The following is a 16420-nucleotide window of genomic DNA, read 5'->3' as shown; positions in this document are numbered from 1 at the left end:
ACAATTTTCAAAATTTTATTTATAACAATATCTGTTATTTAGTTTGTAAAGTACTCCAGCAAAAATTAAACATTATTCTCTTTACAGAAGAAAGTCTGAGCCTCCATGCATCGTGTACTATAAAAGCTATGTGTCATTTTTCATTAAAAAAAAAGGACTAATCAAAGAAAAGTAATTCTGAAAATGCATGTATGATTTAGCAAAAAAATTCTTTAGGTAAAATGATTGTACTTCTCTCTCAATTAAAGACAAAACATATACAACAGCATAAAATAACACTTGCTGACAGGTAAGCAAAATAAAGAGTTGTTATTGTAGGTACATTAACGATCGGTGTTACTGTTCACATGCATTAAGATATGGCCGACACATTTTCTGACAGAAGCAGCATTTTTGGGGCAGAGGCTGAGTGTAAGGATGTGTCAGAGCAACCAGAATGGTAGCATTAGCAGCAGCAGAGCAGAGCAGGAGAGATCAGACAGAGCTCATTTCAAAACGGAGATGCTGAGGACCCAATGAACGTAATGCAAGTAAGACTAAGTCTTTACAAAACTGTGGTCAAACAGACTTTGATCCTCTAAAGGTAGAAAGATAAATCTACGCACAAAGCCAGACGGACACTATCCGTTTGTTATTTTTTACAAAGTAATGGACTGGAGGAGTAGATAAGCAAAATACTGATTCTCAATCAAGGTTTTCCAACAATTTCACCAGAACTGCCGTCTCCTTTTCCTTCTGGAGCGAGACCCTGGAACAAACCGGTTGTAAGTCTCCGCTATGGCCTCCCCCAGCTAACTCCGCACCCTCGAGGGCATCCATCCTGTCTGTCTCTTTACATCTGTGATCTCCATCCTCCACTTTGCCTGGAATGTTTAACCTGTGACCAACTTCATCATTCTCCATAATCGCACATCAAAACGCAGCCCACCCTCTTGTTTCAGCAACACGCGTGAGCTCCAACTGTCGACAATGTGATTAAAAAACAAACATACCTGCTTTACAGCTCACGGTATAAAGCCCACAGTTTACACTTTACTGTAAAACATGATATTCTGTGCAAGGAAGACAACACGATCATTTAATGAGTATTGTTCTCTGAGAAAAAAAAGAGTGTTGTGGAAATACTGTAGTTGCCATCTGGTACTGACATTTTACATGTGCTATACACAAACGGTGCGATCACAAATCTGTCTCACCACCTCGCAGAGAAAACTCAGCGAGACAAACATCTGTACCGATTTAGAAAACTTTTGAGTTTTGCCTTTTCCCGCTCAAAGTCAACACAAACAACAAACAGTTGGCACTGGTGAAATGGAACAATGTTTTTTTCTTTTCTATACAATTCATACAAAAATAAAAAGTTAAAATTGCTTCAATGACAGCATCTTTTCTTCAGATTTCCATGTTTCCATTTCATTTTGCACAGAGGTAGTGGCTATTTAGGTAAAGGGTAAGGGACAAAGTGTAAATTAAAAATCTCTCATAGAAAATGTGACTCATTTTTGACCAGAGGAATTTCAAAAGAACAAAATATAATACTGCAATCACATACAAAAGTAGTCCTTCATTTTTGTACATTTTATACAGTGTTCACACGTTTTTATCAATTTTCTCTCTCACTCTTTTTTTTATCAATTTTTTTGTTTCGTTTTTCTTTAAAAGGCAAGAAGAGGGGCGTGTTTGGAATGGCATGATCCAGGCCGACGGACAGTCTATGACAGCGGGTCCACGAGGGGCTCCTCATCCCCGGGGGATAGCAACTCCTTCTTCTCGTCGGTGCTGGCCAGAGAGTTGCGGCTGTTGTTACCCCCCATGTACAGAGTGGCATATACTGGGTTTGTGAAGTTGGTGGGCTGAAATGATCAAAAATCCTTTGTTAGTTCTCGCATAACGTGCAGGTTTTTTTTTATTTGACCTTTATTTAACCAGGAAAGTCCCATTGAGATTAAAAACCTCTTTTTCGAGGGAGTCCTGGCCAAGAGGCAGCAACAAATAACATATGTACACTCACAATATTACACTCACAACATATAAACAGAAATTAAAATGATATAAAAACAATTACAAGTAAATTAAAATTCATAAAAAACATCTACAAGTAGAAGAAGTGGTCTGAAATGCTCTCATCGTAGATTTAAAAGCGTTCAAAGAAATCATTTCGGTTAATTTAAAATCTTTTTGCAGCCAGTTCCATGTGGTGGGAGCAGAGTGGACAAATGCCCTTTTTCCTGATTCAGTGCGGGCCAATGGAACTAACAAAAGCATCTGATTGTTTGAGCGCAGACTGTAAGAAGCAACACTTTTCTCTGTGATTAAATTACAAATATATGATGGCAGTAGCCCAAGCATGGCCTTATAAATAAAAGTGCACCAATGTCCCAGCCTCCTGGTGGACAAAGAGGGCCAACCCACTCGAGAATACAATTCACAGTGATGGGTCAGGGCTCTACAGTTAGTGATAAACCTCAGAGAAGCATGGTAAACAGCATCAATCTTACATAGACATTTAGCTGATGCATTCATATAAATCAAATCTCCATAATCTAAACTGGATAAAAATGTTGCAGTGACAAGCCGCTTTTTCACCTCAAAAGAGAAACAAAATTTGTGCCTGAAGAAGAAGCCCAATTTAAGTTTCAGTTTCTTCACAAGATTTTCAATGTGGGGTTTGAAGGAAAGGGAATCATCAATCAAGACACCAAGATATTTATAGATATGAACCACCTCTATGACATTTCCCTCAAGAGTGGACACTGTGGGGACAGTTTGAGGTACTTTCTTAGAGTTTGAAAACAACATTTGTTTAGTTTTTTCAGTGTTGAGGACTAATTTTAGTTGCAGGAGTGTGTGCTGGACTGCATCAAAAGCTTTCTGCAGAGATTCAACAGCTCTAGCAGAAGTTGATCCAAAACAGTAAATAATTGTGTCATCTGCATAAAAATGCATGTTAGCATCTGACACGTTTGTTCCCAAATCATTAATGTACATAATGAACAACAGGGGTCCTAATATTGAACCCTGTGGCACGCCCTTGTGGACACTCACAAATTCAGAACACAGACCATCATATTTAATACACTGAGTCCTGTCACTCAAATAATCTGTGAACCAGGAAACTACATGATTTGACAAACCCAAGCAAAAAAGCCTATGCTTTAAAACAGCATGGTCCACAGTGTCAAAAGCCTTTGACAGATCAATAAAAAGTGAAGCACAGTGCTGCTTCTTATCAAGAGCAACTTATATATCATTGATCACTTTTGTAGCTGCAGTGATGGTACTGTGTTTTTTCCTGAAGCCTGATTGCAGTTTTGAGAGAAGATCATTAAAAGTTAGAAACTCTTTTAACTGATCACACACAAGAGATTCAAGAATTTTTGACAAGGCACACAGATTTGATATTGGCCTGTAGTTGGTTAAAGCTGCTGGATCACCTCCTTTTAATAAGGGGGTAACAAAAGCTGACTTCCAAACAGATGGAATTTCTTTGTTTTCAATTGAGAGATTAAAAAGGATTGTAAAAGGCTGTGCTACAAAATCAGCTGCTATTTTTAAAAAGTAGGGCTCTATTAAATCAGGTCCAGGGGATTTTCTGCTAGCCAACGTTTTGAGGGCTTGATGCACTTGCTGCACAGTAAAAGGTAAGAAATGAAAGGGTTCTCCTGAAAATGTAGTATGTGGGTACACAGTATATACACCTACATACAGTGATGGGATTTAGTTGGTGCTTTACTTCTGTAAAATGTTCGAGTACTTCCTTCCCCACTGTTTATATATGTACATGTTTCTCTACCTTGTCTGGGTCCAGCGTGAAGTCTGCGTCTAGCAGCTCCCCGGCGTCATCATCAGGCTCGCCCTCATAGATCTTGTAGGCAGGGTTTCCAATCTCAACATTCATGGCACCGTTGGTCATCCTTTGGTGCTGGAAGCCCTTTGCCCTACAGAAAACATTAACGGCACAGTCACACCTTTGTTTCTTATTTAAAGGTATAGGAGCCTTAACAGGGCAAGCAGGGACACAGCCACATTACAGAGGGAGGGACGAGGCATTGCATGGCTCTCACCAGCATCCAGGCTCTGGGATCTAAGCAACAGCACAGACACCTACACAAGCCCAGCATTCATGTAGCCCGGGACAGACCCCGACCCAGTGAGCCTGGGACTGGTCCTGGACAGGCTGCTCACGACAATCCCACAATAGATCCTCGACAGTATAAACATCTGCATCTACCTCTGAGTAAATGCTGGACATTTCAAACTGCATTTTCCAATCTGAGCTTGGAAGAATGCGGTTGCACTGTCCCACGCCTTAACTATGAGATACACTACCACGATACGACCCACAGCACAGTACAGCACAACGTGGCACAGAGTGATGGACACTGGTATGAGAGAGATCTGCAGCACACACAGATCTATTCAATGCATATTTATAATAGATGCTCAGAGGAGGGCAATTCATTTAAAAAGAAAAAAAGAGAAACACTGCGGGAGCATGAGGAGCTGCAGCTCCCATGAACATCAGAGAGAATGACGCGACATTCACCACAGGACCAAACACCGCACAGCAACCAAGACTCATGAGTGAGAGAAGGACAGAAAGCATCAGAGAGCATCAGAGAGAGAGAGAGAGAGAGAATGAGAGAGAGAGTGAGCAGGAGAGAGTGAGCAGGAGAGAGAGAGAGAGAGAGAATGAGAGAGAGTGAGAGAGAGAGCGACAGACAGAGACAGAGAGAGAGCCAGAGAAAGAGAGTGAGAGACAGAGACAGAGAGAGAGTGAGAGTGAGAGTGAGAGAGAGTGAGAGTGAGAGTGAGAGAGAGAGAGACAGAGACAGAGACAGAGACAGAGACGGAGAGTGAGAGACAGAGACAGAGAGAGTGAGAGTGACAGTGAGCGAGAGAGAGTGAGAGAGACAGAGACAGAGAGAGAGTGAGAGAGAGTGAGAGAGAGAGAGAGAGAGAGAGAGAGACAGAGACAGAGAGTGAGAGACAGAGACAGAGAGAGTGAGAGTGAGAGTGACAGTGAGCGAGAGAGAGTGAGAGAGACAGAGACAGAGACAGAGAGAGAGTGAGAGTGAGAGTGAGAGTGAGAGTGAGAGTGACAGTGAGCGAGAGAGAGTGAGAGAGACAGAGACAGAGACAGAGAGAGAGTGAGAGTGAGAGTGAGAGTGAGAGTGACAGTGAGAGAGAGTGAGAGAGACAGAGACAGAGACAGAGACAGAGAGAGAGACAGAGACAGAGTGAGAGTGAGAGTTGGGGCAGGATGAAAGACTGAATGTTGGCATGGAGGCAAAAGTGTAACCCTGGCAACCGTTACCGCAAGCGTCTGGAGCCGGTCTTGCCGGGCCGGCTAGACCTGAGGAGCAGAGGAGATGCCATTACAGAGGGGAGGGGAGAAGTGCGGACCGAGGAAAGGAAAGAGGGAAGAAAGAGAGGGAGGGAAAGAGGGGATGCAAAAAGAAGTCAGCATGGACTCCTGATGTGTGTGTGTGTGTGTGTGTTACTCACCCTCTCATCCTCCTCCTGTACCAGAACAACGCTCCCCCAGCCAGCAGCACCAGCAGCAACAGGAGCAGCACTGGGATCACTATGGAGGCTGTGCCTACACACACACACACACAAACACACACAAACACACACAAACACACACAGGGTGCATGAAGAACCGACAAAGTCATCCTCAATCGTAAAAAGCTGTTGACTGATGTCACTGCAGTGTGGACTTACGTCCGCCTGAGCCTGAGCCACTGTCAGCGTGGGCCACCGCCTCACAGCGATGCCCTGCCCAGCCTGGAGAACATCTACACACACACAAGAGAGGACATAGAGAGGTGTGTGTGTGAGCGGGTACACTCAGAGTGAAGTGGAACACAGGTGAACACAGTCTGCTCCTGACCTGCACTCCGGGAGGCGGCTGACGGGGTTGATGGAGCACTGGCCATTGGCACAGTACTCGTTGGTATCACATGTGTAGCAGCTGGGCTGGACTCCGTTGGAGCAGCTATTGGAGATGAAATAACAATGAAACGAAACGGGAGCCACGATGAGGAGGACAAGGAACCTGTGCGTGTGTGCGTCTTGTTGTTTGTGTGTGTCCAGTTCTCTCACCGGCAGGCAAACTCCCCAGTGGACGCAAAGCTGCTGCTGGGGATGCACTCGCCGCCACGACAATAGTGACACTTGTCTATTTCACATGTGCTGCCGGTGAACTGGGGCAGACAGCGGCAGTGCTTGGCGCCGTTTTCACTCAGCAGACATGTGCCTTTGTTCAGGCAGTGGCCGTCGCAGCTTCCTGTTCACACACAGACACACACACACACACATATGATGAATACAGAGGTGCCTACCAAGCAACTTGCAATCGTCAGGGTTGTTGATTTCAGCGTGTACAAAAGTAGAGTTTCACAAAAGAAACTGTTCACTACACACTCAGTAAACGGAAAGGGAATATAAATAACAACATGGCCGACCCTCTCATTTGATTTGCTTTCTTTTCACAAATCAGTTATACATAAATCAATAGGCATCATCATAACAGTAACAGTTATTTCAAAAAAACTTCGTACAGTTTCATGATTTTTCACATTTTCTTTAACTAAATACAAAAATGTAAATATTATGAATCTATTTGTCCAGAGAATTCACCAATTTCACTTCATATACAGAGATACACATCTTCTTTAGTGTTGTTTTATGAAATAATACTTCTTTCCATGACCCTTGTCATTTGATATGAATGAACGGTCATTTCTAACTTGACACATAACCAATAATATAAGTCAACTAAATCTTTAAGTTGCACCACACGAATATAATTAAGATTAACATTGCAATTACGACTTTATTGATGTATTGCTTATTGGTCAGAGGGAAGCATGTGACCAACAACCTCCTCTACGGTCCGGGAACACTCACTGTACTGGCACTGGTCGCCCAGGAAGTCATCGGGACACCGGCAGGTCGGCTGGTTGCCGGCACTGACTGTGCAGTTGCCTTCATTCTTACAATAATCCTTACATGTGTGCAGGTTACAGTTTGGCCCTGTGAAGCCTGTCGGGCATCGACAGGTAGGAGAACCTGGGGAGGGACGGAAATACAGAGGGATGAAGAGAAGGGAAACAGAGAAAGAACAGAAACATTAACCTTGCCCACAACCCCAGGGATTAGACTCGGACTCACATTTACTTGTTTAACAACAATGCTCTTGTTTACTGCTCTCGTGGACAACGCAACAACACAAAATGCCCTAACCAGCTTGCAATGTCCAGATCTTACCTGTAGGGGAAGGTGTGCATGTGCCTCCATTCTTGCAGTAGTCTCTACACTGGTCGATCTCACAGCGATCGCCTCCATAGTTGGGCTGACAGCGGCACTTTGCTTGCTTGTGGGCGTTCAGGAAACAGCTGCCACCGTTCAAACACTGGACCAGGCAGGGACCACTAGGGGGAGCTGTAGGGTATAAGGAGGGTTTTTTTTTCAGTAACGATTTAAATCTCAGTGTCTGTGTGTGTCTGTGTGTTGTTGTATGTGTGAATGTGCTCCCTCACAGATGGGAGACAGGGTGGGAGTGGGCAGCTCCACACATGTGCCGTTGTCCAGCGTGCGTCCGTTGGGACACGTGCACACGGGGCCACTGGGGCTCAGCAGACACAGCCACTCACACTTCTTCCTGTCACAGGGGTTTGCAACTGACACACACACGTGATCGGAATTAGAAATCAGGATAAATAACCGAGTTTGCTTTAGCGTTGATGTTCAGGGTTTTGTGTTGTTTTTTAACTCACTCTCAGGTTGTTTGTAGCGGTGGTACAAAACTATATCCGTGGCATGGTTCATCCCGGTTGTCAGGTTCTCAATGGGACCTTTGCCGAATTTATTCACTCGGAAGACCTGGTTGTTTATGTAGGTGACGCCGTAGACGTAGTCTTCAAACACATCGATGCTGAAGGGATGACGGACGTCTGTGCAGGAGACACACCACATTACGTCAGAGAACTGATTGATGAGGACTGATGGTTATCACGGATCAAAGCTGAAGCCGTGGCGCTGTGAGCACGGGCCACTCAACTGTTCTTAATGCTGTTTGCAGCCACAACTGCGTCGCTGCCGTTCAACCTCACGCTGCAGATCTGGGAGAGTTTGGCATCGGCCCAGTACAGACGCTCATTGAAGTAGTCCACCGCCAGACCTGTGCAAACGGTAGAAGGTTGTTAGTGTGGATTCAAAAAGAAAGTCACACTTCCTACTTCAGCAAGTAACACATGACAAAGGGTTGGGAGATATCCTATACAACTTTCCCCACAGAATTCATTCAATCTATGGCGGTAGTCGGGCACAGGAACTTCACTCTCACGCACAACAGATTCCGAGGGACAGAGATTGAGGAAAAGGAAAAGTTCTTGCGTGAGAGAGGGAACTACATGGCATGGCAGGTGCACTGAAACTATGAGGTCCGACTGTTTGCCTGGACAGAAACAACTTTATGGAGGATAGTGAGAAGCCAAGAATCTCTTATGTCATCATGAGGAGGTTAAAACAATGTTTGTTCATTATGAAACTGAGGTGGGACAGATTGGAATAAATACATAATGAATATACGCCACAGTCTAGATTGTTAACAAGAAGCAGCCCTGGTGTATGAGTGTGGGTTTTACCCGTCGGCCACTGGATGTTTTCCTCCACCAGCGTCTCTCTCATGGTTCCGTCCATAGCTGCTGTTTCAATCTTGGGGTGGTTGCCCCAGTCTGCCCAGTACATTTTCCTAATGGACAAAATGTAAGTGCTCCATTCATCACTGCTGCCATCACAATCAAATCTCTGCATTTTGCATTCTAGTGGATTCCTTTTCTCTCAGTTAACTCCAGCCCCACTCACCCTCTCTGGGGGTCGACCACGATGGCATACGGCTCATCGATCATCCCAGAGATCAGGGTTTTGCGGTGGTGGGCCCCGCTTATCTGGGCGACTTCGATCACATCTCTACCAGAGTCAGTCCAGTACAAGTTCCCGGCCACCCAGTCCACAGCGATGCCCCGTGGCATCTTCAGTTCAGGGATCTACACACAGAGACGTAGAGGCTGATGTGAGAATCCCGAATATTGGTCTCACTTTTGCCAAATTGTTCATATTTGAAATCACATGCATGCAACGGCAAACACTCTGTATGCACTTACATCCAGGTGGGTGATGCTGGAGTCAGTTTGCCGTCGGTTACGGTTGTTGTTAGGGGAGGAGGAGGAGGAGGAGGAAGGCAAGTCATAAGAAGAGATCCGCCCTGTGTGCCAGTTGGTCCAGTAGATGCGGTTGGTCTTGATGTGCAGGTCCATGGCGTCGATGCGCACATTGGCGTCGCCCTGGAAGATCTGCTCGTAGCGCCAGTTTGGCATCGAAGGGTCCAGGCTGCGGATCTCATTGTCATCAGCGATGTAGAGCACTTGTCTTTGAGCTGGAGGGGGGGGGGGGGGGATGTGAAAAATAAAGGCAGGAAAAGGACATTCGGTGCATTCTCAAATGAACCTGGAGCGCTAACAGCTGCAATGCAGGAATGCTCACAGTCGGCCTTGCAGGTGTCGTTGATTCTGGTGAAGTGCTTTTGGCAGCTGCACTTGTAGGAACCCTTGGTGTTGTTGCACGTGTGGGAACACACTCCGAACTGGTTGCACTCGTTGTTATCTGCGCGACAACCCAAGGCCACGCGGCACACACACACACATTACACTAAACCGTGGCCACAACAACGTCGGTGTGAGAGAGTGAAGCCGGTGCGGGAGAGAGCCGTTACCTTCACATCGGTTGCGTCCACTGGGCAGGAAGCCGGGTTTGCAGGAGCAGAAGGAGTCGGTGCCGTTCACCACGCAGTGAGCCTCGTCCCCGTCACCGCACACTGTTCTGTTGCTGCTGCAGTCATTCAGCACCGTGCCTGGAGGGGAGGGAGGGAGGGGGGGGGGGGGGGGGACACACCAGGGAACTGATTATCACGCAGGCTGAACACTCCCATTAGGACAAATAGGACATGACACACACACACGGGGGGGGGGGGGGGCACCTTTCTTGTTGCAGTTGACCTCATCGGATCCGTAGTCCTCGCAGTCGTTGAAGTAGTTGCAGCGCAGCACGGAGCTGACGCAGCGTCCACCGGAGCACCGGAACTCGTCCTTCTGACAGGCCGGGGGGGGCGGCGCCACTGGAGGAGGCACGGGATTGGTTATCACCCTGGGTTTAGTGCCGTGCGCCCAAAAATCCTCCCAAATGCTTAAGAGCTTGAAACGAGATGGAACGGAAAACTCACAGCAGTTGAGCTCGTCACTGTCGTCCCCGCAGTTGTCGACTCCGTCGCAGCGTTTGGATATCGGCAGACACACCCGGTCGTTGTGACAGCGGAACTGCCTCGTGGGTGGACACTGGAATTTAACTAAAGAGAGAAACATTACATAAGTGAAGAGGAGGGTCTTAACTACCGGAGCAGGAAACGGCGGACGTGAAATCCCGGTCAATCTCACCACACTCCTCCGGCTTCTCATCGGAGTTGTCTCCACAGTCGTCCTCGCCGTCGCACTTCCAGCCCAGAGGCTTACACAGGGTGTTGTTGCACTGGAACTCATCCTGGGGGCAGTATCTACCCACTAAATAACCAAGGTGAAAAAAAAAAAAGATGAGGAGATGGAAGTGACCCTTTACATCACATCAGCATCCGCTTCCTCTCTGCATTATGTTCCAGTGAACACCCGGGAAGGAAAAGAAGTGTGTGTTTCTCACCGCCACTGTCACATTTCTCCTCGTCGCTGCGGTCCATGCAGTCAGGATCCGCGTCGCAGCGCCAGCGGATGGGGATGCAGTGGCCGTTTTTGCACTGGAACTGATCACTGTCACACTTCACATCGCAGCCGTTCTGGAAAAACAGACAATCGCGGCATTTTTTCCCCATTCTCATTTTCACGGGGAGCCGATCGCCACGCCGTTGACGTTGAAAGCGGGAAAACCGCAATCAGGAGGGTGAACTGGTGTGTGATACCTCATCTGAGCCATCGGCACAGTCGTGGTCCCCGTCGCACTTCCAGCGCCCGGCGATGCAGCGGCCGTTTGTGCAGGAGAACTCGCTCTCGGAACATTGACGAGGCACTGAGGAGAGAGAGAGAGGAGACGGCTTAGAGGGGGCGGAGGGGAGGTCATTCAGGGAAGGGAGTCAGGAGCAAGGAGCAAGGAGAGGGAAAGAGAAGAGAAAAAGTGGGAATAGAGCTGACTGCTAAAAAAACAAAAAAAAAAAAAACAGGGTTTGGTTTTGCGCAGGTCGTAAGTGAATAAAATAAATGTGGTTGTTCAAATCACAGAGGTGGGGATGGTACAACGTCGGTGGGAAGAGAGAAGAAAAGACTAGCCGGGGGGAGGGGGGGGGGGGCCCACAGAGGAAACTGGGTGAAAGCGTGAAAACACCTACCTCTGGCTCACAGCAACGGGCCAGTGTGAAATGCAAAATAGACAGGACATGATGTGAGATGTGCAAATGGCCACAGCAGTAATCAACTGAAAAGAATAACAACAAAAAAAAAGGCTCCACCATGCCTGCAGCTGAGTCCACACGGCACAGACACACACGCACACACACACAGACACACACAGTGACAGGTGATGCACCGTTAACCACCTGACGTCTGCCTCACAGGAGGGCTCGTCAGACTCGTTGTCTTCGTACCGACAGTGAGTTGAGGTTGTGACACGTGCGAGTGAGCGGTCCCCTCTGCGACAGTAAGGAAATTATAACAAAAAAGAACCTACCGCACTTGTCTTCATCCGAGTTGTCACCGCAGTCGTTGTCGTAGTCACACTGCCAGCGGCCGGGCACGCAGCGGTTGTTCTTGCAGCGGAACTGGTACGGCTCGCACGTCCGCTCGTCTGTGCACCAAACACACGTCGACTGGAGTTAGCGCCTTGTGGTCACATGCCTCGGTCCACAGCTGCAGTCTCAGTCTATACATCGCTTTTCTATCGATAGCTCATGACCCTTGACCACTCAAATCCAATCAGTTCATCCATGAGTCCAAGTGAACGGCCGACACTTTGACCTAACGCCACCCAAATCCAATCAGTAAACCCAAGAGTCTAAATGGACACATTTGAAACCAGTCTCTTGAGGTGTTACGAGAAAGCATTCACAAAGCAAAAGAGGGATTTGCGAGGTCACCTTGACATGCTCCTTTTATCACCAAAATCGAATCAGGCCATCTTTCAGTCCAAAAGAACGTTCCTGACAAATTTGGAGACATTCTCTCAAGGTTCTCCTGAGTTGTTCCGGTCACAGTGACATTGATCTTTGACAAAACTAATTCTAATCAGCGAATCCATGAGTCTGAGTAAATATTTGTACCAAATCAAAGCTTTGTTGAGATATCGTCTGTACAAGAGCGGGACAGAAGGACGACCTGAGAACACAATGTCTTTGACGGCATAGAGCAGGGGTGTCCAAACTACGGCCCGCGGGCCATCTGCGGCCCGCCATCCATTTTAAATTGCCCCGCCTCAAAACAATTTTTTTAAATAAACAATGACATTTTTATTTTTTATATAGTAGCACTTAAATGGCACTTACTTATAGCACTTTGTAGTTTTGCTCTATTTTTGAAGAAATTGTACTTTCTTGATTCTTGTGGTTCTGGGTTTGTACCCTCGGTTACCCTTGAATGCATTGATTATAAATCGCTTTGGATTGAAGCGTCAGCTAAATAAATTGTAATGTAAAGGACTATGGCCCACTGTATTGTACTTCTCAGTCTAGACACTAGGTCTAGACACTAGGAGTGGCCCAGCCCTCGGGATATAAAGTTTGGACACGCCTGGCGTAGAGGCATCAAATTAGAAACGTGGCTGTAGCTCTTTATTACACTCGATATCTTCTCCATGGCAGCCTTCATCTCCTTTTCCTTCTACCTCTCTCCTTACCACACTCTTCCTTGGGTTCATCGGAAGCGTCCCCGCAGTCATCCTCTCCGTCACACTTCCAGCGAGCCGGGATGCAGCGTCCCGAGTCCTTACAGCGGAACTCATCCACGCCACACGTCATTTGGGCTGCGACACAGAGGAGTTCATTGATTAGACACGTTGAAAGTAGATTAGACTAGGTTTTGGTGGCTGCAGCTGCGGCTCAGGAGATAAGGTGGGCTGTCCATGAGCAAGAAGGTCGGCTCGATCCCCGGCTCCTCCAGTCTGTGTGCAGAATTGTCCTCTGGCTAAACATTGAGCCCTAAATTGCCCCTGACGGCAAAGTGAGAATGAGAGAAAACCCCTGTGTGTAGAAGCTCTTATATATACCTGAATGGGAGAATGTGACTATAGGTAATAAAGTGCTATGTTTTGTGACATAGGACAAGTTGGAAAATCAAATTCACCTTCCATTTAAATGGGAGTTCAGGATTATAATGCTAGATAACAAATAGATAAAAGGGTCATTGAGAATGCTGGTCAGCTCAGCCTCATAATAATGATGATAAAGTGGATGTTGACGCCCGCTTCCTATTAAATAACAAACCCCAGTGCAACATTTTCTACACTTAGATTGTATCTGCTGTTCACTGGCTCCCATCCATATAATTCATCAGCTTCCACTAGGACACAGTGATCACGCTGCACTGCCGGGCTGTTGGTTAAGCAGAGGTGTTGCTTGGTTCAGTAATATCCAAATTGGGTCTTACTGCAGTTGGCCGGCTCATCAGATCCGTCCACGCAGTCATTGTCCCTGTCACACACCCACACCCGTGGGATGCAGCGTTTGGTGATGGTGCACTGGAACTGGTTCGGGGCGCACGTCACTTCAGCTGCACAGAGAGACAGACAGATTAGGTCCCTGACTCCAGAACACACTCAATGAAAGACTACTCTCATCGCACTTTTCACGAATCAACAAGACCTCGACAGTAAAGTGCCGTAGAGGCAAAATGATCACATCACATGGTTTCCTACAGCTTTACAATGAAAAGGTTCCCCAGGGTTAATTGTGACCTCAGAGTAGCACAAAGGGTACAGGTCATGTGATCTCCCTCTGCGGAGGATGAATGTGTTCAGTGGAGGAGCAAAGGGGTGTTGCTGAAGGAAAAGTCTGAATAGGAGAGATCCTTTGGGGAGCTTGAAAATCTTCAGCAATGTCCTACCTGAGCATTCGATTTTTTAATAACCCTTGAGAAAAGGGGTTTAGAAATGAGAGGGGAGAGGTCTTGGCCGGAAATATGGCCGGGGGTACCAGGCCCAGGGCAGAGGACCACTGAGCCATGCACAGCTCAACTTACAGTGATCATTTCGGACCTTTTTCATAAATGGTTCTCCTCTCTGTGTCAGGAAAAGCCCCTGATCATTACTGTCATTATTATTTCAGTGCTATGGTCAGCAGAAGTGTGTCTCCAGCTTGTTTCAATAGTCAAGTTATTTATTTATATTTATTTCTCCCGGCCCGTTCCAGGCTGTGCAGCTGGTTGTTCATCCCCAGACTCTGCCACTACCAGGGCAACGTGAGAGGAAGACTTACGACAGTCTTTCTCATCCTCTCCCTCTCCACAGTTGTCCTGTCCGTTGCAGCGGAAGATGCCAGGGATGCAGCGGCTGGGGTGGCTGCATTTGAACTGGCTGGGCAGGCACACATGGATATCTAGAAGCAACAAGAACAAAGGTTATAGGGTCATCGCGGGAAAACCGAAGAAAAAAACACTTCAAATCTGGTTGGTGCGCGTCGGCTCTGTGTACCGCAGTTGGCCTCGTCCGAGTTGTCCTGGCAGTCATTGTCTCCGTCACAGATATAAGCTGGGTTGGTGCAGATGCCGGTGCCACATTGGAACTGGCCTGGTCTGCATTTGAACTCAGCTGCAGAATGGAGAAGGGGGGGGGGGGGGGGGGGGGGGGGAGCTGCACATTACTCATCTGAACAAACAAAACATTGTACCGTGACACTGAATCCACAGGAAATGGCTGGCTATCTCAGGGCCCATCACTCACGGCATTCTGCAGGCTCGTCTGAGCGGTCGCCGCAGTCGTCTTCGGTGTCACACTTCCACCAGAATGGAATGCATTTGTCATTTTTGCAAACAAACTGAGGGGACAGAGGAGAGGGGGATTTGCTTTTTTTTTTCCGATTATCAACAGGTTGAATTGTGGAAAAGCTGATCACCTGCAGGCAGCTCACCTGACTTGCAGTGCAGTTGGACAGGCACTGCTTGCCATCGGCTGCCAGGTAGAAGTTAGTGGGGCAGGCACACTTGAAGCCCCCCCCAGGTGAGAGCAAACACAGGTTACTGCAGCCTCCGTTGTCCGATTGGCACGGGTGGCCGGCCACTGGAGAGCAGAGCGCGTGCACAGGAGGGGAGTTAGGAGCGGGTCACATGACACGGGGGAGGGCTTCACCCGTTGTTATGAAATGGTTTTTTTTACCTTCAGGCTGGCGGTATGGGTGGAAAATGTGAACGTCCATAGGCCTGTGTAAGGTGCTGATCAGCATAGTCTTGTTGATTCCCAGGGTCTTATGAGCCCTGTTGATGGACTTGGTCTCCCAGTCCGTCCAGTAGATGTACTCCTCAAACAGGGTCATCGCAAAGATGTGGGGGATATCCTGAGTCAAAACTGCAGAGGCACAAAGACAAATGAGCTGATTCCAAATGAGTCCAAACCAAACACTCTCCTCCGTGTGTGTGTTTGTGTGTTTGTGTGTTTGTGGTTGTGTGTGTTTGTGGTTGTGTGTGTGTGTGTTTGTGTGTTACCTATGTGTCTGTTGGTTCCATCCAGGCTGGCAAATGCTATGTAGTCCTCCCGAGCATCAGCCCAGTAGATGCGGTCGTTAATAAAGTCCAGCGTGAGGCCGTTGGGCCACGTGATCTTATCCTCCACGATCACAGTCCTGTTGGTGCCGTCCATCCCGATCCTCCCTATGTGAGGGCTGTCACCCCAGTCTGACCAGTATAAATACCTGTCAGGGGTGTGAGGTGTTATTTAGATTAACTGGCGAAAACAAAAATTGAAGGGAGGATTATGAAGCTTGTTCAGTTTTTCTCTTTCCTCTCGTTTGTTACATATATTGTTTTTGTATGTAAAAAAAAAACTCAAATCAGAGTTTTACTTTTAAACTGTTTTATCAGGAAATACAGCATTTTAAAGGTCAATCTAATACACTATTACACTAATACACATCTTCAAAAGCTTCTGCACTCTTACCCGTAGCGTACGTCCACTGCCACAGCACGCGGCTCCCTCAGGCCGCTGTTGACCAGCACGGTCCGGTACGCTCCATTCAGCTTCGACACCTCGATCGTGTCCCGTCCCTTATCGCACCAGTACAGGTTCCCCCCCACCCAGTCCACAGCCAGACCGTCTGGGTTGCTGAGGGACGTGCGATGAAGGACCTAACAAATGAGCAAGCAGAATTCCTGAATCTGAGCCGGAACACTGAAGA

At 47.3% G+C, this 16420-nt stretch overlaps 1 protein-coding gene across 2 annotated transcripts in view; it reads right to left on the bottom strand.

Moving 5' to 3' along the window:
- Position 1: 1 nt before the first annotated feature.
- LOC133965349 (low-density lipoprotein receptor-related protein 1-like) overlaps positions 2 to 16420 on the bottom strand; it is a 100690-nt gene continuing 84271 nt past the window's right edge. The window contains exons 59-90 of one of the 2 annotated variants that reach the window (XM_062399847.1): positions 16183 to 16370; positions 15732 to 15937; positions 15406 to 15594; positions 15161 to 15309; positions 14974 to 15067; positions 14725 to 14841; positions 14510 to 14629; positions 13683 to 13805; positions 12934 to 13059; positions 11773 to 11889; positions 11012 to 11118; positions 10756 to 10888; positions 10500 to 10622; positions 10289 to 10411; positions 10046 to 10183; positions 9782 to 9919; positions 9553 to 9672; positions 9174 to 9445; positions 8875 to 9056; positions 8655 to 8761; positions 8069 to 8188; positions 7785 to 7961; positions 7548 to 7688; positions 7276 to 7449; positions 6916 to 7077; positions 6109 to 6292; positions 5897 to 6001; positions 5728 to 5801; positions 5509 to 5602; positions 5318 to 5356; positions 3794 to 3938; positions 2 to 1853 (exon numbers count right to left, since the gene is read on the bottom strand). In XM_062399847.1, the coding sequence (XP_062255831.1) occupies positions 1713 to 1853; positions 3794 to 3938; positions 5318 to 5356; positions 5509 to 5602; positions 5728 to 5801; positions 5897 to 6001; positions 6109 to 6292; positions 6916 to 7077; positions 7276 to 7449; positions 7548 to 7688; positions 7785 to 7961; positions 8069 to 8188; positions 8655 to 8761; positions 8875 to 9056; positions 9174 to 9445; positions 9553 to 9672; positions 9782 to 9919; positions 10046 to 10183; positions 10289 to 10411; positions 10500 to 10622; positions 10756 to 10888; positions 11012 to 11118; positions 11773 to 11889; positions 12934 to 13059; positions 13683 to 13805; positions 14510 to 14629; positions 14725 to 14841; positions 14974 to 15067; positions 15161 to 15309; positions 15406 to 15594; positions 15732 to 15937; positions 16183 to 16370 (4428 nt within the window). In that variant the 3' untranslated portion in view covers positions 2 to 1712. The remainder of the gene's footprint in view (positions 1854 to 3793; positions 3939 to 5317; positions 5357 to 5508; positions 5603 to 5727; positions 5802 to 5896; positions 6002 to 6108; positions 6293 to 6915; positions 7078 to 7275; positions 7450 to 7547; positions 7689 to 7784; positions 7962 to 8068; positions 8189 to 8654; positions 8762 to 8874; positions 9057 to 9173; positions 9446 to 9552; positions 9673 to 9781; positions 9920 to 10045; positions 10184 to 10288; positions 10412 to 10499; positions 10623 to 10755; positions 10889 to 11011; positions 11119 to 11772; positions 11890 to 12933; positions 13060 to 13682; positions 13806 to 14509; positions 14630 to 14724; positions 14842 to 14973; positions 15068 to 15160; positions 15310 to 15405; positions 15595 to 15731; positions 15938 to 16182; positions 16371 to 16420) is intronic. The other variant, XM_062399855.1, reaches the window with a different exon arrangement.

Source organism: Platichthys flesus, chromosome 2, assembly GCF_949316205.1.
Source record: "Platichthys flesus chromosome 2, fPlaFle2.1, whole genome shotgun sequence".
Classification (NCBI taxonomy): Eukaryota; Metazoa; Chordata; class Actinopteri; order Pleuronectiformes; family Pleuronectidae; genus Platichthys; species Platichthys flesus.
The sequence above is the reverse complement of the archived record's forward strand: the minus strand, read 5'-3'. Positions and strand labels throughout refer to the sequence as shown.